The following is a 21,679-nucleotide window of genomic DNA, read 5'->3' on the forward strand; positions in this document are numbered from 1 at the left end:
TTTACTTCAGATATCCAGTCTTTTAAACTAAGGACTTTTCCCTCAATGCTGAGCAGCCATTTCTGCTCCCACTTTCTGGGAGATGGGAGATATGTCCCATTTGCTTAACATAGATCGCTCTGGTAGATGCAGAGATGACCAGAAAAGCTGGGATGATTTCAACAACCTGTGTCTGAAGATCTGGAAAAAGGTTAGTCTTTTCTTTGCTGAAGTGTTCCATGAGACTTATTCCAGATTCCCCAAGCAGTGGGAAAATGCAGAACCGTTCCAGCCCTAAATAAATCTAAAGAGAACCAATACTCAAGCCTTCACCAGCCACATCCAGTGAGGGTTAAAGAAAGAGCCATGTTTTCTATAGTCACATCTAAGGTGCAACTGCAGCCAATCCTGGCAGATTTCAAGATAATCTTGCTTATCTGCTGAGAGAGAATCCTTACACAAACATGTATCTCAGGAAGAACTAATAAGCTCCTGTTTTCAAGAACTGCTATTTACCCATAATCCTAGCAGAAACTAGATTTGATGTCATTATTAGCACATACCGTTATACTACCCTTGGAAAAGCAGAGCCTTGACTTTCTTTCCAGGAGGTTTGCCTTTACTGATTGTCAAAACTTGTTTGAGTAAGGATCTCAAGCATGGTGTTTTGGTGAGATGGTGGTGCAACACTTCTGTCCAATATTACCTTAGGAAAGAACTTGAATCTTAATCTCCTGCAATGTGTGTTAATAAGTGATAATTAGATGTTCCAGTTCATGCCACATTTTTCCTTTTCCACCTTCTCAGAACAGCTCCAAAAAAATCCAAAAGAATCAGAAGAACAAAAGTCTATAACAACAGTTAACATCTCACTTCAAAACACAGAGGAAGTCACTTGTATTTGAGACTTTGTTTCTCATAGAAAGTCCATCTGTGAAAACTCATCTGAGTACTGAGTAATCATCCCCATTGATTAAGTTCACAAGTTCATGTAGCAGATACAAGCCACAATTGTTCTGAATTTGCTACAGGTGTGAGTCTTTGAGTCTTTTTTTGTTTGTTTGTTTTTGTTTTAATTTCAACTGGATCTGTTTTCAGAAAATCCTGCATTAAAGCGGGAATCCTGTGGGAAAAGATAAAAGATAAATTAAGGGTAAGGGTAAAAGATAAATTAAGATTTAAATGTAATTCTGTAATTTTCTTAAAATGGTACTCCTCAGACTTCCAGCAGTGAAGCACAAGGTGGAAGTATACACAAGAATATACAAGACATCTGTACTTTGCTCTGTTATTCTCAAGACAATAACCATGGTGATTAAATTATTCAAGGTCAGCATAAAATAATCTGTCATAACTGAGAGTACTAAGGCTCAGATAGGTACTTTAGCTTTAATCCCTTCTACATGAAAATAAGAATAACAGAAGCAAACAAACATTAAATGTCCTATTCCCTTCAATTTCAATAAAATATACAATTACAATGAATGTGTCATGCAATCTGTACAGAGTTTATATGCTGTATCTAATAGTTTTTTTGCTGTAAGTTTAACCATCATTTCAGGAAGTTAGGCACCTGAATTATGCCAAGGCAAACCTGTTTTGCACTTGACTGTCAATCTGATATGCAGCAAGGCCCCAGCCTGGGATTAAGATCAACATCCAGACATCTGGAACTGGCTGAGTGATAAAGAAAAATCCTTGTCTGTAAGATCAAGCAGCAGAAATGGGCAAGAAGGTACAGCATTACCCTTCAGCTGCCTCCAGGCTAACGTGAAGAAAATGGTTTAGTTCTGAATAAATTAGGATGGTTGAGACAACGGCTGCCTACACAAGATCAGAATTTCTGATTTAATTTGAAACACTAACTTAACCTTGCTGTTGTTTGGATCTGTTCGTTCAGATCAGAATTTCTGATTTAATTTGAAATGCCTACTTAACCTTGCTGTTACTTGGATCTGTTCCTCATAGCTGGCTACACATGCAGATGGGGTTTGCCTGATTGGATCTAGATGAAGGAACAAGACCATGAATTTTACAGCCTCTTCACCGTATGACTGTAATCAGGTGCCAGCTTCAAACATCTGTCCTTTTCCAAGATGACAGTAAATGGGAGCAAAAAGAGAAGGTATCTTTATCGACATAAAGCCAGTGAGAAGTGTGGTACAGGGTTTTAAGGCTAGACATTACTACAAATGGAGCTTCTGAATTACCTGAAATTCAGAATCTGTGTCAGATTTCCCCTTTCAGAGTGATTCATGGAACAGCCTAGGAGGGTCATCAGCAGCCGATAATGTCAAAGCAGTTTTTCCTTATGTCCTGTTCTCATTCACAGCTTTTCAATAACCGTGGTTGCCTCTGCTAAAAGACTAGATGTACTGAAAATTGAACACTGCTTCAAGTATTAGTGAGACACATGCAGATATTTAGCTGAATGTTAAAGGGTTGTTAATCTTTTGTTTATGTGAAAGATCACAATGTTATCCTCATATCTTACACCAACAAATATTGTTAAATACCAAATCACAGAGAGTATTATTATTATTATAATTATCTAAATGCTTAGTAATTTATCAAAACCTTTAACAACTCAGATAATTAAGATTTTGTTTTGATGCTTTTTAGATATTTTTAGGTATTTTTTTGTATTTAGATACCTATACAGGTATTTTTGAAACTTTTTTTCCTTGCAATGTATGCCTTCATCCATCTGATTTATTGTAGGAATGTTCTAGCACAGAAGAGGCACCCATCAAAGTCTGAAGACTCTTGCAGTGTAATACTCTAGAAGACACCCAGCTCAATGCTAGGCCTATGGAAACCAGGGGAAGCTTAATATTGACTCCATATGGCTTTGGCTTGTACCATCAAAAGCATTGACTAAAATATTTCCATGTTTATCAGCTTTCCTCTGATTTTTAATTCCATATATTATTATTTTCATGTGCAATTACTAAGAAAAGTTTAAGCTCAAAAGACATGAAATAATAATAAACTCTAATATAATAAAGTATTAGTTATATTTTAAAACATTCATTCTCATGTATGTACAGAGATTAGTAAAATTTGTCACTATCATTTAGTGAGTAAAATAACATAAACTGGTCTCTAATCCTCTGCAGAGAAAAAGCCTACAGCTAGAACAATTTGTTCCACTCTGAGTTTTATTATGAGATGCTGCATTATGTTCTACATGCCATGTATGATGGTTTTAACCAGGCAGCTGCTGAGAGCCAAGGCACAGGTTTTGGGGCCTATTTAGGTGCCTAACTCCTACAGCAATCCATAAAACAATTTTGTCACCATAACACTTAGTTTTGGCATGCCTAAATCTTACAGGCATTGACACCAGAGAGGAGTCCAAAGTCTGAAGTTTAAGCAGTTTGATTCTTTATTGGGTTTTCTATGGCAGTTAAATCCCAAGGAGTTTTCAAATACTAGCACATCACCTGAGGATGGTGAAATATAGGCAATAGGAAACACAAAGAGAAGAAAAGAGAAATCAAAAAAGTTATAAAACTGAAACCAGAAACACTCCTTACATGAGCATAGAAGAGAGGTGGTCTCATCATAGAGGTGCAGCTGATAGGAGTTGATACCAGCTCTCACATAGCCTGAATCTCTGGCCTCAAAAGGAGAGGGATGCTAGCAGAAGAGCCATAAGCTGGTTCAGCTTTTCCATTGAGAACAGAGTCAGCACATGTAGGGGATAACCTGCTGTGGTTTGGGAAGTACCTCAAGTGTACCAGGCAGCGGTTGATCACTAGCACACCACAGTGTGTGCTAATTTGTCCTCACAGAATCATCTGGGCTGCCCATACCATTTAAAGAGAGAGATTGAAACTCCTGAATATAACTCCTGATTGAAACTTCTGAAATAGTTGAAAATCACGTTTTGTTGTATTGGTCTGTGCTTTGTTGGTTGCCTTCCTGGGCTGTAATAATGAAGAATTATAATTCTCAATGAAACCTGGATTTTGAGATCTTCCTCTGAATATATAATAACAGGAGAGCACTTGAAAAATTATTTGTGTTGTTGGGGGAAAAACAGACAAAAAAATAAGCAAAACTTGTATCTCTCAATGAAAGGAAGCAGTACAGCAGAGCTGTTTTGTACTTCCATAGAAAGTTATAGTACCTTTGACTAACAAGGAAACATGGCCCAGATCCAAACCAGGACTTACATGCCTGGCTTAAAACTAAGGTGAGATATAGGCACCTCTGACCAAACTGCCATCTCTAAGAGCTAATGCTCAAGTGTGACTTACTTCAAAAACAGCTAAATCCTACTGCTAAACCCTAAAGTCATCCTCAGGAGGTCTCCCTAACCCCACCAAATGTGTTTGCTTCTCATTTAGTTGTCCCATTTCAATGGATATATTGGGTGGGAGAAATCTGGGCCTGGAGAGCTGTATCCATGCCAGGATAGACAGAATATAATAACATTTATATAAGATGCATTAATGTAGTATAGGCAGGTACAACTTTATCATATAGAATAATAGAATAGTAGAATATCCTGAGTTGGAAGGGACCCATGGGGATCATCAAGTCCAACTCCTGGCTCCACACAGGACCACCCAAAAATCAGACTTTGTGTCTGAGAGCACTGTCCAAACACTTCTTGAGCTCTGTCAGGCTCGGTGTTGTGACCACTGCCCTGAGGAGCCTGTCCCAGTGCCCGACCACCCTCTGGATGCAGAACCTTTCCCTAACCCCCAGCCTGACCCACCCCTGTCCCAGCTCCATGCAATTTTTGTATCCTCTGTCCTACAGCATGTCCCTCAGTCCTACAGCACAAGCATAATGCTAAAAAAAAAAAAAAAAAAAAAAAAACTACAAACAACAACAACAAAACACAATCAGAAGATTTCTACTTTTCCTATCAAGAATATGCTTAAAAACATTTATTTTTTGAAATATATAGTCTGAATATCATATATTTTTTCTTATAAAGGATCGTTCTAAACTCAATTTATTTCTTAATCATTGGCTGTGGTCTAGTCCCCATCTCCCTTAACTTAAAAGGAATTTAAAATATTTCATTCTGTGAAGGAGTTCAAGGAGTTCTGTCAAAAAAAAAAAAAAAAAAAAAAAGTTTTCTTACATACCTTCTATAACTCTTTTAAGATAGTGTTTGTTTTACAATAATTTGCTTAACATAGCTATTATGACAATAACTCACTGAGGTTAGATATGAGGATAATAGCATATGTTTGAAGAATTAAAAGCTGCCAAGAGGTGCAAAACCACAAAGCTCTAAGCCTAACGATCGTAAAGTTCTGGAACAAAATGCATAATGAAAGCCAGTGGGAGTTACTGTTTCATTGCCTGTATAAAAAAAAAAAAAAAAAAAAAAAAAAAAAAAGTAGGGAACTCATCTTAGGTCTCATAGGTCCCTCATTGGTTTTGCAGTTATTTGTCTGTTATTTTTTCAACTACAGAGATTCTAATATAAAGACAATTATCTCACATATACTTTATGTGTGCATATGAATATTTATATATCTATTACCAGTAACCAAACAGTTTGTAATTGTTTCACTCAAGTAAATTCTCTTTTGGAAATACTTAACCCCTAGAAACTAATCACTCTGCTTTTTTTCTTTTTTTCAGCCCACATTAATGAATTAATTTGGGATAACTTATGTGTAACTAATGTAAAGGGTTGTCAGGAGATTTTATACAGAAAATGTAAACCTTGTGGAAGTGCAGAATTTTACAAAGGGCCTTATCAGTCTGTACTCCCCAGAAAACATTGCAACCTGTAGATGTAGAAAGGATCTATGATGTACGCTAGAAATGCAGGTGCTGACAGCATGGCTGTGTGGCAAGAGCATGGGGGTCTGGAGCTGATGGAGGTGCTCCAGAGGCTTGCCTATGTCACTTGACCCAGCTGAAAGGAAGTTCAGCCCTCCTTTTCACATGGACTCTGACAGAAGTCATGACTGAATATTCACAAAAATGGGCTTAAGTAATGGAATTTGCTGAGGACAACTGAACACTTACCTTCAGCCATTTATTCTCATGATGGCTGGGTTTTCTATACTATCTGCCAGGAGAAAAGTGGCCCAGAATACTCACTTCACACAGCTCTGAGGACAAAGCCTTTTCTCCTGACAAAAAATGTGGCTGTCTGAAGGCTCCAGGACATGTTGGGGCTTCAGACATAAATCTTTGAGTTTAATGTGGCTAAGTCTGATATCACATGATACAAAGCCTCTCCACTTGATCTGAACAGCCTGCTTCACTTTGCTTGCCCACACACAGACACGGTTCGAGTTCTTGTAACCAGAGAAATTGTTGGGCAGCACTGGTATACCTAGTCTGGGCTGACTGTTGTGCAGGTCAGGCCCTAGCAGATTTCCTGGTGTTTTATCAACTGGAAAGGAATCTGACGAGGATGACAAATACTGAGGAACCATCGCCCAGAACGCCAGGTATTAACCATGGACTTCCTTCCCTACCGCCGGGTTGCCCATAAGCCTCACAAGGCCTGGTTGAACCAGGAAGAATTGCATGTTGTGTGGTCATCCTGGCTGAGGGACAGCAAAGACTGATTAAGCAGTCAGCTCTGCCCTACTGACTACTCAGAACTGGTGCAGTTAAGGTCTATTAATAGGGTGAAATGAAGATCTCACACATTGCATTTAAATCAGGCACAGGCTTACTTCCGACAAAGTTAAACTCATCTCTCTCCAAATAACAATGACTGCAGCTCCCAAAGCAGCACTCTCTCCAATAGTGTTAATAAGATCTCGCTACTGTGAAAAGAGCGAAGATATCACTGTCAGGCTAATTCGGCATTTCACAGCCTTTCTCAAGCAATCCAATGGTTATTTATGTGGCAGTCCTTTGGAGTGCATATTCTTTTCATACTGGTTCCTATAAACTGTTTTTTATTGTGTTTCAAGGTTTGTTGTCTAGAGTACAAAGATTATTAAACATAAGCCGATCCTTGCAGACTTAGGTATTACCTGAGATACCTGAGAATAAGCAAGTGAGCAAACACTGGGAAAAGAGTGCATTTTAATCCACTGTGAATTAAAAAAAAAAAAAAAAAAAAAAAAAAAATTAAATATTTTTAAATTTTAATTAAAAAAAAAAAAAAAAAAAAAAAAAAAAAAAAACACGATTGTAATTATTTGATATCTCATTATTACTAGAAACAACTAAAATCTTTTAATTAAAGTGGGATTTTTAACATGAGAATTCCCGAAAGCATTCCATCAGCTCTGGTTTTGCTGATAAGAGAAGAAGAGAGCCATTCTGCCTTGTCAATCATCTATTATCCAGTCCCACTCCAATCTGAAAGCTGTGATTCCAAAGGCATGCATTGTTCATGCTGCTTTCCCTAGGAACTCACAGTTTCTTATAAAAACCCTAGAAGATGTTACCATAAATATACACACACTATAGGAGGGTGAATGCTGGCATTGTGTAACATTAAATGAAAGAAAAAATGTGGCTCTTGGTAACTCTTAAGAATTTCAGTTTGTTTTCATGCTCTTTCTATGTTTGTTTCAGAAAGATGTCTTTCACTATACTTTTCCCTCAAATTGCAGGCTCTAAGAGAAGGGTATTAGCGGCATGGATGTTTATCCCTAATTTGACTGGTGATTAAGAATCAGCAACAAGTAAATTATGATGCCACAAGTGCTGAAGATGAAAGACCATTGATATGCAAGTGACTCCTTAGACACCACTGTAGATTTAAGGGAGATTGACGGCCACATCACATGAAGAAGCAAAGTAGAAAATCTTCACAGGAATTGACTGTGTAAGGGGGAAAAGAGGTGGAAACTGGGCATAAAATGGTGAAGGGGTTACACACCAGCATGAAGCAGTTCTTGATGTCCATCTATCTTCTTGCAAAGCTAAGGAAAGGTAAGCTGGATAAAACCAGCAAAGCAGATGCCTATGCCTCCTTCAAGTCTGTCTAGGAATTAGATGAGCAAATAACTCTTCAGCTTTGCAGCAGGCTACCCTCTGAAAGATTCAGTTATCCTCACCCTCATCAATCCACATCTTTCAGAGTTAGGTCAAGAAAGTGGTCGGGTATAGGAAAGGAAGCTCCCTAGCTCAAAAGCAAAACCCAAAGAAAACTCAGCATAGACAGCCACAGGTACAAAATAGCATTTTCTTTCATCACCGTGTTTTGTCCATATGTGAACTGCATTGTCTCCAGTCTGCCACTTGATTAAGCTGTCACACATGGTAAATCGATAATACAGACTGTACATGACCACAGAATGTATAAAATTAACATCTTACACTCCTCTTTCCCAACCCTACTCAGATATTCAATGGCCTGCCCATCCTGTGGGACCTGCTTCCACTTCCCCCATCCCCAGCATACGATCTGGACTTTGCCCCACAAGACACAAAGAGGCCCAAAGCCAGGTCTTCAGCCAAGAACAGGCACATGCCTCCCAGCTGGAGTGAGTGGGTGATGGCAATGCTAGGGGAGTAGTGGGACCTACTAGGAGGGTGAGCTAATTCTCCTTCCCAGACAAGTTACCAGCTTCAGATTCTGTACCTGTGCTGAAAGGCTGAACTCAGCCTTTAAAAAGTGAATACAGCTGACTTGCTAACCTCTGAAATACAGAATTTGAGACTTGATAGTAGAGCAACAAATGTCTATCAAGGAGAGATAGATTATGCTGCTTTATCACAGGAAACCTGATGTCTTCATCCAATTTCTAGGAGGATAGCCAGAACCAAGTAAAGAAGGGGTAGGTTAAGACATTTGTTTTAAAAACATTTCTGTGTGTGTGTGTTTTCAACTGCTGTGACAAGTACTCCTTGCTTCTGGTGCACTGTTTGTCTATTCTGAGGTAGGCATGGGAATAAATTACATGTTTTTGAGATGGAGCCATGCGTCCTTGACTCCTGGTTTCAATACCTAATCTGAGTAAGTTGCTTAGTTGTAACACTGAGCGAGTTGCTAACATCTCTGCCTCAGTTTCCTTTGTATAAAAGGGGCAGCTACCTGGGGATTAGTTAGTGATTGCATACCTGAGCAGAAGAAAGTACATCAGGGGGAATTAATGTATTAACCGCATCCTACATACTACATCAGATTGCTGAAATCCTTTTAATCCATTCAAATGCATGTTTGAGTATAGCACCGTGCTGAAATAAAGCTTAAAAAAATGAAAAAAGAGTATTTGAGACTGATTTTTTTCTTCAGAACATTGAGCTCTTTAAGCATGTGGACAATTAACACGAACCAGCAGAGCTGGAGCCGGTTGGAGGTTTTCCATCCCAATGTACCATCTGCAAGAACGGTTAAAGCATAAACGCAACCCACATTGTTCCAGCAAGAGCTTATGACAGAGAGAAAAAAATAAAGGTTCATCTCCATAACCTAGTCAACTATACACAAATACAGGCAAAACATAACCTTGGAATGTCATGGAGAAAATCCTTATGGATTCATTCACCATAAGTTCAGAAAAGTGCAAAATATTTTCACTGCTTCCAAGGGATTTTTTAACGCCGATGGAAGGATACAGGGCTGCACTGCCATCCCAGAGCCAGGGAAGTTAATTGTTCCCCAAAACTTCACTCTTTAGGCAGCAACCAGAGAACTTCTGAATGCAGAAACTGTAATTGTGACAGTCAGGGTATAAACAGTGTCCCTGCAGGCCCTTTGGTCTGCTTTTGATTTCTAATGCAATTGTTTCCTTCATAAAAGATTTTGCACTTTTTTCAAAGGAAAATCTGACAACGTTCAACATCAGCTGCTGAAAAATTCCCTTCCATTTGAGAAATGAGTTTCCTGGTCTTTCTTCTGTAAACATCTTTTGCATCCCAGTTGCAGTCCCACTGAGGGCTCCAGTACTCCCAGTCTGTGTACACTAATCCACAGAAGTCCTTAGCTGGGGTGGAATACTTAATGTCACAGCTGCCTTTCTCCAGATGATTTTGCAAACTGAAGTTCTGTGATCAGCCGCCACTATCAGGGATTTCCTGTGATGTGTACCGAGGATAATAGCCAAGCTTATTAAAATAAAATATGGTCCCGTTCTGCCCTCTTGCTTTAGCTAATGGTCTCCCAGTTATACGGAACATTTTCAGGTTCAGCACTACGCTGTACCCCAGGGAGCACAGGTCTCTCAGTGCGTTCCAGGTAGCTATAAAACATTTCCTCTCCAAAACTGGTGGTCAGACTGGTTTCACGGCAGGAGAAGTCTGGGTGAGTGGTATGCACAGTCAGGCCAGGGGCTGAAATGTGAATGATGAATAATAGTATCCCATTTTCAGGCACTATTTTCGAGACTTAAGGGACAACATGACATGGATCTTCCAGTTTGTCTGTAAAACATAATAGAAGAGGCATTAATACTTATTCCATATACATCTATATGAACTTGCATCAGCCGTATCTAAGGTATCTGCCATGCTAACACTGAAGAAACAAAGTGGGCGCAAGCTAAAACAAACAAAGGGGTAGATTTTCAGAGTAGTACCTCAGTGTAGATCTGTGTATCAGCCCACAGTAGCTTGTCTCATCAGTCCAGGTCTTACTGAAATCACAGAGGATGTTGCCATCACTGCAGTGGGCCCCAGGGTGTCTTAGTGGCTGTGGCTGCTGTAGATGAAAAGGTTAATAAAGAAGCAGTTTTCTTATTCTTCAAGCTCTCTTAGTAATAATAAAAGCAACTATAAAGTCAAACCTTAGCTTTTATCACAGTCTTAATAGTTTGTGAACATCCCTGACCTGCCTAGTACAGTGCCAGCCAGAGATACTCCAAATAGCTCTAAACAAGCACACATATTTCACTCCCATAGTGCAGTACCCTAAAGGGATCCAAGTTCAGACCCCTGACAACAATAAAGCAGACCCATGAAAGCCTGCTCTGAGCTATTTATTAGCCTGGCTGCACTCTCACATTGAGCTAGCGCCTTCCAGACCAGCTCTGGTAGCTCTGCACAGCACCTCATTGTGCAATGTGGACTTTGATGCCAAAGCCTGTGACCACTGCTATGAGCAGAATCATTAGTCACAAGGTCCCTGCTGATTATGTGTGTGTTAAGCAGAAAAGAAGACAGAAAAAGAGAAAAAATATACATACTTATATGTAAGAAGGAGGGAGGGAAAGAGTGAGAAAGAGAGAGATGACCATGAAGATGGTCATCAACCTGCCCACCACAAAAAATAAATAAATAAATAAATAAATAATAATAATAATAAAAAATCAGCTTCTGACCAGTGGCATGTCTGAACTTGGTTGAATCAGTGAGCCTGAGTTTTTTACACAAGGGCATAGAAACCACTAAGAGCTTAAAGCATTTGTTATGTCTGTACAATAACAAATTGGTAATCAGTAATGGAATCCTCAGCTGTGTTCTCCTTTGCTCACATAGTAAGTGACCTCTTATAAAGACGTTCCTATGTACATCGAGGGTATGTGCCTCTCTGTGAGGATAGCACTGTCACAGCATCCTCTGCTTTGGTCTCACCAGTACAAAAATCACCCACTTGGTCTTATGCACCCTCCAACCCTAGGCTTCCTCTGCCTTCAAAACCCTGGGGTAATTCCATGTAACCATACAACCAGCTCTCAGGGATGATCATGGATTTGTATCTGAGTCCTTCTTCTTCTTCTTCTTCAGTCCTTGCCTACCTGTTCATTTCTCCTGGGACCATGACCCACTGGAGGGTAGAACCAGAGGTTTTGTGTGGGCAGCCAGCCTGCTTCATATACTAATAGGAATTGAAAGTCTATTCCTACCAGGCATCTGTGTTATCCTTCCTTTATCTCAAACCACAAAAGCAGTCAGATATATCTATGCACCTTGGATAGCTTATGGGCCTCTCCATACTCCAGTTTCTTTGCTATTTTAGGATAAGACTAGAAAGACCTAATCTCAGGTACATGCAAAAAAAGCACATTAACAACTGAACAGCCAACCTAGGTACTTTTAATAAAGCACAGATGCTTTTAGGAGATAGACATTGACTGTGACATCAGGGCAATCAGAAATGTCCTAGGTGCTCCTTTTCTTTCTGCTGATCATGCAGGCAGTCCCCAGGACACAGCAGTGCAGTGCAGACATTGCAGAACTCAGCGTTTCACCAGAGAAGCCTCACCTCTGGACATTTCCAGTGCATTTAGTGCAGAGGAGGCCCAGGTTTTCAAAACCACTATCCGTATATCCACAAGTAGCATGGTGGCATTAATGGGCCTTTTTGAATATAGCTTTAATGAAAATTAGCCTAATTTTCTGAGTATCTTCTCTAAAAGCCTATACCATACCGAGAACTCAAAGCATGCCCTGCATGCTCCCCTCTGCCAGCAGAGACCTCCCTGTGCCGGAGCATCGTCACTGAGCAGTGCTCCTGCAGCTTTTAGAGAATCAGAGCTGTAAAAAGTCCTGCCAGAGGGCAGCACATCCCTACAATTATATTTTCTTGAATTGTAGCATGCAGTTTTGAATTGCAGTGTGTTAAGTTGCCCCTTTGAGATCTGTGCCACTGTCCTGCCCCCTTGCTCCTGAGTCTGTCACAGGCTGGATCCGGGAGGTGCCAACAGCAGGGCCGGGCACATCCCTGGGGTGATTTGCCCCAGGATTCAGGGAGGGCTTCCCACACAGGGCCTGTCTGCATTGATTTTCACATGCAAAGGCACAGCAAGCAGTAGAAAAAAAATGCCATGGGGGACTCGCACAGAAAGATATTTCTAGCTACTCTATTGTTAAAGAGGAAACATTTACCACTTCATATTCCTGTGTGAGGGCAAATTGCTGAGTTCTGACTTCATTCCACTCGATGCGTTGAGCCATCACACAAGCACACACATACTCCAGCTGGGAGCACTCTGAAGTCACTTCTTTGCAGCTTGCCGAAAGGAATTCCTGTGCCCAAGCTCTGCTCAGGATTTTTCCTTTAGCCAGGTTTTTCAAATCTGCTTTTAATAGTCCAGGATGAGAGCATACGCTAAAATGTTCTACTCCTGTTTCTGCTAAGTATGTCTTTCATATGTATCTGTCAAAGTGACAAAAAAACAAACAAACAAAAAAAAACAGGATGACCATATCCTGTTATACCCCTTCTGCTAATTATATTTTTCTGTAAGCCAAGTCAATACAGAGGCAGTCCATGCTGGTGTCCAGCTGACCCTGAGAATGCACAGTGGGCAGCAATTCCCAGCAAAGAGAAGAAAGTGGAAACCATATGTCTTTACTAGACGGCACGCAGTTCTAGCTGGGACCAAGGAAAACCAGCTCAAAACAGATGGTTCAGATCTGAGTGGATATAGAGGGTATTACTTAAACCAGATATTTAAACCACAGAATACTGCTGAAAAAAATAAAAAATAAAAATAAAAAACTGACTAAATGGTAAAGAAACAACTAGGCATTCATCGGATTGTGCAAAGCCTGTATCCCTCTCCCCCAGTCCAGTTAGAGCTGAGGAATGTACTTTCAAGCCTTGGTATTTATCTCGTAACAAAAATCCTACTTCAGAGATGTTACACTATTCTTATTGAGGGATTAGAAAAATCACAGATGATAAATAAACACAATGATCTTTTCTCCTCTCTGGCTAACATTGTTACACAAGATGACATTGACTCAGCACAACCCTGATGGTCCTAAAACAGGCTGTCTCAACAGGCCAGCCAGTCACCAAATACTCTTATCAAAGACGTGCATGGTTTATAAAACAAGAATTTTCACACCCACAGAGATCCAATAAAATCCCTGGATTTTTACAGAATAATCCTTTTGTTGACTTTTTATCAGCAAAGCTAAAGCTGATGCACTCAGAAGTCTGATGAGCTGGAACAAGTTTTGTCCAGCTTAAGGCATGCTGCTAGAAGTGAATCTTGCTTCCTGTGCCAGATCTGCATTTGGAGGCAATATGCTTGGAGGCTGCACAGATGCCCAGAGGCTGGTGACGGAAGAGATGACCCTGAAAGCTCCGGAGACTCCAGCAGCCTCAGGGAGGACAGAAAGGGAGGATTCATTACTGTTATCTTCTACCTTCCCCCCTAAGGATGGGGGCTTATTAGACCAGTGCATCCATTTGCCTGGATGAGATTTTGCACAGCATCTCTGTTATGTTTGTAAATGCAGGTGACTATGCAGCATAATGAATAATAAAAATGGAACAGGATCTCACCTCACTGCTTTCTGACTAACTCAGTGATGCTGATGGCTGATTGTTGCTGAGAATCAAACTCTTTTAGTACAGTGTTTCACTGATCCCGATGAAGGTGCTGAATCCTGAGCAGCATGAACTGTTATGGGACATTTAACAGTGTTTCAGACCCTGGGCAGGGCACCCTGAAAATGCTACAAATGAAAGTACGAATCTATTGCAGAAAAACTGTTTTCCATAACACCTGTGAGGAATAAGAGGAATAATGCATCAAAAGCTGCAACTTAGCATTTTAACATAACAATGGCATGTTGGTATACTGATAGCAATTTTGCAGTGAAGTTTAACCTGTTATGAGGAAAGATTGAGACTACTGGACAGAAGAGGGCAGAGTTTAGCAAAACAGGCCCCAAGTCTGTGTGGGGCTCATCAGGAGTCACCTGGCCTCTATTATCTCAACTCCTTTTGCCACCACAGTGGAATTTTGTCATTATCTATGTGAGACTGCTTGTAGTCTGGTGGTCTACTAGATATCTAGAGTCCTGAATATGGAAAATGAAGAAAATTGATCAAGTGCCCTTATGCCATTTACTTTTCCTCTGGTTCATGCTGCATAGATGTCTCTCATCTGTAGACAATCACACCTGACAGTAGTCCAGCCTGGGAGATTAGGCTCATGCTTAGCCTTAGCAAAGAGGCAGCTGGTTTGAAGCATTGATTTAATGGCCCACTGAAACATCCATAAAATCAGTTTTAATGCTTAGCTTTGTGTTCCATGATGCTCTGGATACCAGTGACAGTCAGTTTCTGATATACACTTAAATAATCAAAGGGCTTCTTTGGCCTAGGTCTAGCCCATGCTCCATACCACAATTTTCCCCATTTTAAGCACAAAGGTTTTCTGGTAACATTCTTTTCCAAAGAGGGTAACCCTTGCACTGGGAGTTAGAATTTGTATACTTACGTTATAGAATAAACATAATGGCCTGAATCCTGTAATAGCCCGACTGGTCTGCAGTCCTATCACACTGCCTTCATGTGACAGTGTATTAGAAAACTGTAAGGATTGCACCACGTGCAAAGCAAAGGAGGTTTACATTCTTTGAGGGTACATCAGCCACAAGACACAAAGACTGTGGTCAGGAGTTAGCTCAACCTCTGACTCTCAGGATGCCCAGCTTTCCTGCCACACTGTTTATGTATCTGTAGTTCAAAATACCCACATCACAGAGACCCAGGTTTAGCAGATGTGCTTGGAGGACACCGCACAGCATAGGCAGCCCCCTGACTTAAGGATGCAGTGAAAAAACAGAGGAAGATCATTTTAAGACATCAAAACTGCTTGGGCTTTCCCTTTTCAGGGAGCTCCCTCACCTGCCAGAGCATAGCATGTATCCACACAGTGTGGATGGAGAACATTTTTAGACCAGAAATGGTCTTTATGGTGTGTTATTGCCACCCTTTTTCCTGCATTTCTGAGGCTACTGAGAGAAAAGAGCAAATACCAAAAGTTCATTGCTGATTTACTATTATTACTCATAGCATTTTAAATTGTTTTGAACTGATTCTCTTAAGAAATAGTTTTCTTCTTTCTGTTTTCCTGAGTCAGTTGTATGGTAAATCCCAACTGAAAAAAAAAAAAAAAAAAAAAAAAAAAAAGGAAAAAAGAAAGAAAGTTTTTGCTGTTCTGAGCATATCTTTCTCACATAAATTAAACAAAAGGGTAGCCCAGCACAACAGCAGGGAGTTGACTTTCCTCCCACCAACTTTCCCGCAAGCCCAGCAGAGTTGCTTTGCGTTTGCACCAGGATAAGACCGGCCCCCAGGACCGTGCAGAACAAACACCCACAGAATCGCAGCAGTGATTACAGCTTGCACCCAGCACCAGCACATTCGGGTGACATTCCTTTCTTCCCACTCCTACAGAATAACTGAAAGCAACAGCAAAAATAAAACAGGCATTCGATTCTTTCCCCAACCCCCCCACAGCTGAGTATTACATTAGAACTAAATGTTATTTTTGGAGGGAATACAACAATTCAGTGTTGTCAATCCAAGGGATTATTGCAATTATTTTAAGACAGGAATTGTGTAAACCCCAGTAAGCCTCATGTATGGATTGGTTTTGAACAGGAGACTTTGAACAAATCTAATGAGCCTGACCAGTGGAGTGCTGGTGCAGCCTCTCGATCTAGCTCTCATCTGCAGCCATACGACCTGCTGCTTCGAAGGGAGCACAGAGAGGGGATTTTAAAGAATTGCCACAGACTATCCTTGTAGCAGCTGGCAACTGCTAAGAACTAATGGACCGGTGCCAGCCTAAAAGGAAAAATCTGAGGATGAGGAAGGCAAATGTGAATATTTCAGGTCTGGTTTTCACCTACTGCAAATGAATAATCATGTACCATCTTAAATCAGATGGGGTTGTGCCCCTGTAAGAGTGGGGAAATCACAACAAAAATAATAAAAGATTGCATGCTGGAAAATCACAAATCAAGTACTTGCTATCAAAAGCAGGATAATGACCACTCAAGTTAGCATCTTTACTGCGGTCAGGTCGGTTTATTACCAGGATTTGATTCAAGTGTACTTGAAGCTGAGTATTGCTGCTGAGGTGCAAATGCAGCAGTGGTACTCACAGATTGCTATTCCTTCCAAATCAAGATGCATCAGTACCTCAGCCGCTACACAGGCCCAGGAAGAGTTTGTCTTATTTCTCCCTACTTCTAGGATAAATAGAAATGATATTTGTCCAAATTCTACAAAACAAAGTTCAATCTAGATACTTAAGAAAATAACACTTGTCTGTGAAGAAGTCCAAATTTTCCAAAGGGCTTCAGATCATGTTTGTGTAAATTATCCCCATGTGATCACTACCTCCATCCCATCCCCACCTCAGCCAGCTTGTACCTGGCCTGGGTGCAGTGTACGCAATGGCTCCCGCTGCAGCCCCATGACGGTGATGAGGGGGCAGGAGGACGATCAGAGGTGCTGCTGGATTCCCACACAGGGGAGTCCCACAGCAAACAGCCAACAGCCCCTGGGCCTTCTCCCAGCACGTGAACTGGCAAATTTCCTCCCCATGGCCACTGAATTGAGGCAGCCCCACATGGTGATAGAGACTCCTGGCGTGAGCCTGTGTGTCTGCATGTCCACCAGGAGCCCTGGACAGAAATGACAGGCTGATTCCCCCAGCATTAATACATGTACTGAAGCTCAATTCCAATGTACATGGTGAGATGCATAAGCAGCTGTACATGGCAGGGACAGCAGTAATAATCTGAGTTGAAGGCAAGTGTCAGCTTAGGAAAACCCAGCTGCCCTCTGTATGCATCGTTGTCCTTACTGCAGTCAAGGACTGACATGTAGGTCCTGTAGGGTTTCCATAGCATAACTCCTTCCTACCAGAGGGAAATGGAACTGCCCCCAAAGTAAGGAGCAAAGTCAGTAAGGGATAAACTGAATACTTTTTGTTCTGTCCCGAAAATCCTGCATTTGAAGGAGCAATATAAAAAATGCTCTTAATAATCTGCAGTCTAATTGTCTGAGAAGTTTATTACTGGTGTGCAAACAAACATCATTTTTCCAAAAGCTGCCCACAGATGTCAGACTGCTTGGCTATCTGAAGAGAAAAAGCAGAAGCCATACCCTGGGCCGCTTTGCTTCTCACAGATACAGGGCATCTTAAATAAAAAAACAGAAGAGTTTGTGCTGTAATGGAAAAATGAGAAAGGATCTCTGCCTCTCTCTAAGAAAACAGGCTGCCAGTATGATAGAATATCATCCTAAACAAAAAATAAATAAAATGTCTAAAAAGACCACTTTTATTGCTGAAAGAGAAGCAGCCATACAAGAGGTCTAAAATAGTGTCCTTTGAAATTACAGAAGTCTGCTTATTTTTAGCTTGTTAGATGCTGTCAGCTTCCTGTATAAACTCGGTTACATAATGGACATAATCTGCACCTCAGCAGGGACTATACGTGCCAAGCTATAAGGTTATACAACTGCCTCCCAGTTTGTTCCCACAAGACAGAAAATGAAAACTCGTGCCTGTCTTTGCTGTTCAGCTTCTTCTGAGGCTAAGTCAGGCATATAGACACATACAGACACATCTACCACAATTATGTTCAGTCATATATATGTGTACATACGTATGCACATTCCCTTGTTTTCTTATTGCATGCTAAGTGAGGTATTTCCTGAATCAGAAAAAATAATACATCGGAATTATTCTGGTGACATTAAACAAGGAATAAACTGGTATGCTGCAGCTATTAAATGCAGCAGAATTAAATCCCAAACTTTCTGAAGCTACCAAAATGTTCCCCCCTCTTTTCTAATCTGACCTCCAAATGCTCCTTCTTTTTGCCTGCAATGGTATGTGGAAAATGTGCAGTGCCGTTGCTGAGTGAGAACAAGCTAGTGGCTTTAACCTCATAAAACAGTGTGTGACATTGTTTTTCTTTGTGATTTTTTTTTGAAGGACTGCATTTTCATCTTTGAGAAGCTGTACTGTTCCCAGCTTGTATTGTTCTTCGAAGTGTACAAAACTATATCATTTCCAACTTATTTTTAGAGTAACCTGTGTTTGCAAATACTCCCACTCTGAGCCCGGCACAGATTGACAGGAAATTACTTTTCCCGAAATGTAAACAAAAAAGCAGTTGTGCCTGCCACAGTGTCTTAAGCGTATCAGTTTCTTTGGCAAAAATCTTTCATATGTCTTCTTATTATGCATGATGTGTGATTTTAATTCACTTTCCATTAGTTGCTCAGAACATGCAACTGCATTTTACAGAGTACAATACCCTGCTGAAGTAATGCTACCTATTTCTTGCTTGTCACATGGCTTTGCTACTGATCATTCAAGCTTTGTAATTCAAAGGTTGGTGTTAGTTGCATTTCCAGACATGGAAAAAAGATAGCATACAGAAATAGAAAGCCCAGCATGGAACAGAAGTATGCACAACGGCATTCATTCAACTTCAATGTGAGCACAGGATGAATTGAGTGTAGGAGATCGTGGCCCTCCCATGTGAAAACATTTTGTCCACCTATTCATTTTTTTGCTGATTACTAAGACCTCTGGGTACAGAAAGCAAGTGTCTTTATCACCAGAACAAACAGTGACCTAGTATTAATGAGATGACTTTGAAAACGTTTCCATCGCTTTGCATGTACATTTACAGACAGTAGTGAGGGAGAAAAAGGAAATACTTTCCTCAACTTTCAAAATTTTGGAATATTAAACTGGCAAATTTAGGAAAAGCTGGAAGTCTGTCAGTTGTGCTTCTGTTGGTATTGTTTATTCTCTGTCAAGAGGCAGAAGATTAGAGAACTCTACAGGTCAGCATTTGGGAAGAGTTATAGAAACATGGGGTCTGAGTACACAGCATCTTGAAACAGAGGTGCTCCAGATCATGTGCAGAAAATCATTGTTCCTATGATCTCAGGGAATCAAATCCCACCTTCCAGGATCAATTATTCTTTAAAATCTAGTTTTAACTAAGGGGATCATTGGGTGGCTTAGAGCACAATTCTCTGTGCTTCAAACTCTCCCTCCTCCAAATAATTCTAACACAGAGAGGCATCAGATTCTATGTTTCCAAAAACTGGAATATACAACTTGCAATTCATTATTTGTACTACAGAAGCATCTGGAGTTTGATTTGATCCCAAGTACCATCAAAGAGAGAAGAACCTTATTAAGAAATAAATTGGTAAGATTGTAACTACATAATACTGTGTAGGAGCATCAATGAAATTAAAATTAAAAAAAAAAAAAAAAAAAATACAGCTCCCATACCCTCCAGGTAGCTGGGTAGCTGGTCTTTGCAAGAATGGCTATTCATTTGAATTTGATTTCAGTGTCCTGACCCATACTATCAATTAGACCACCCATTATTCTGAAGACTACTATTAATTTAATGGTAATAGAGGATAAAAATATCTCATTACCAAGGTTATTACCATGTTTCACATTTCTTCATGTAAAAGGGAAAAGTAGACAATAGCATATCAGCTAACAGTTCACTGGAGGGGTGCCGGGGCCCCTGATGAGCACAAAGTACCCATGAAAAAGAAGGGACGGGAGCAGAGGGGTCTATGGACTCCCTTGCTATCATGGCAGCCAGCCAACAGGCCCTTCAGCGTGGTGCATCCTCTGTGGTCCCGCCAGGCATCAGGCTCCAGCCAACCTCACACAATCCCGTCCTGCACATACCCCAGTACAGGTCACAGTCACAGCACCACACAGTTCTTATACATGACCTACAGCCTATTCACCAGTGCTAAAGGGATGAAATGCATCCCAGTTTTGGTACTGCTTGTGTAGCTGGTGGTCCCACATGGGAGCACGCAAGCTTGCAGTTGCACAGCCTCTGCCTGCTCCAGTCAGCAGCACAGCTTATCTCCCTCCTGCCCCACCACTGCCAGCTGCCATTGTACAGAGCTTCCAAGGACACTGCCTAATGGTAAATCTTTTGTTCTAAAAAAATAATAATAATAAAAAAAGGGGGAGAGGGTTGGCTTTAACTAGCTGAAATACAAAAAGTCTGTATATATAATACCATTCACTTAAATGCATGGTTCCATCAACAAACACTATGGAGCCCAGGCCAAATTCTGGTTATGCTTAGGGAACTCTGCTGAAGACAACATGGTGATGAGGATGCAGAATTGGGCTTGCAGTTCTACACAAAAATATGAGCCAAATCCAAATACCTTTGTATCTGGGATTCTTTGTATCTACTACCACAGACCTTATACACTCCTCCATGTGAAATGATAACCTAGACTGAGAAAGAGCCACTGGGCAAATTTACAACTGACATAAACTGACAGAACCCTATGGACTCAGTAAGTCAGTCAACTCTGATAGCGTATATACATCTCAGACTGACCTGGGATTATTTCCAATTCACCCACAGCGTTTTTACTGTTTGTATAAACACCCTAGCTTCAGTCTGAAGCCACAGTTAACAACTTTCAGTTTTCCTAAACTTTAATTCTAATCCCTCTTCTGTCATAGCAAAATGTGGAAGTTTTTTACCTTCATTTTTCTGTCATCTATTGCTGTGGCATGCTGCAAAGTAAAAGATCAGTGGCAAATCTCTCCTGTAGTTTCTCAGCACAAGAGTCATTACTCAAACACTATAGCTAACAATAAGTCTCTATTTAACTGAAGTCAGTCCCATTTCAGTGTCTGGATTTAAAGGGATCATTGTGGCCTTAAAATATCCACTGCAGGTCTGTTATGAGCTGGGTGAGTCTGAGCATCTGTTATGAGGCTGGAGTGAGTCAGATCGCCATAGTTCACACCAGCTGTGAAACTAGTATTGGCAAAACAAATAAAGGGGTTTTTATTGTTATGTTTTTTTTTTTTTTTTTAATTTATTTTATTTTTTTGAGAGATTACCGTGAAGAAATGTTTAGAGATAAGAGGAGATTATAAAGAACATGAAACAGCATGGCAAATTGTAATCCATAGAGACATCACAGAAGCATAGAATATCTTGAGTTGAAAGGAACCCCCAAGGATCATTGAGTCCAACTCCTGGCTCCACACAGGGTCACCTCAAAATCAGACCA

The 21,679-nt window shown here is 40.6% G+C and overlaps 1 protein-coding gene across 1 annotated transcript; it reads right to left on the minus strand.

The window, feature by feature from the left end:
- Window positions 1-1,057: 1,057 nt before the first annotated feature.
- On the minus strand, window positions 1,058-12,155 carry HYAL4 (hyaluronidase 4). Its single transcript, XM_035347387.1, is given in 6 exon segments — window positions 1,058-1,102; window positions 6,648-6,737; window positions 8,516-8,520; window positions 9,314-9,711; window positions 9,713-10,139; window positions 12,077-12,155. Coding segments are annotated over 6 exon segments (1,044 nt in total).
- Between the last annotated feature and the right edge of the window lie 9,524 nt (window positions 12,156-21,679).

The sequence above is a fragment of the Oxyura jamaicensis genome, chromosome 1 (assembly GCF_011077185.1).
Source record: "Oxyura jamaicensis isolate SHBP4307 breed ruddy duck chromosome 1, BPBGC_Ojam_1.0, whole genome shotgun sequence".
Lineage (NCBI taxonomy): Eukaryota > Metazoa > Chordata > Aves > Anseriformes > Anatidae > Oxyura > Oxyura jamaicensis.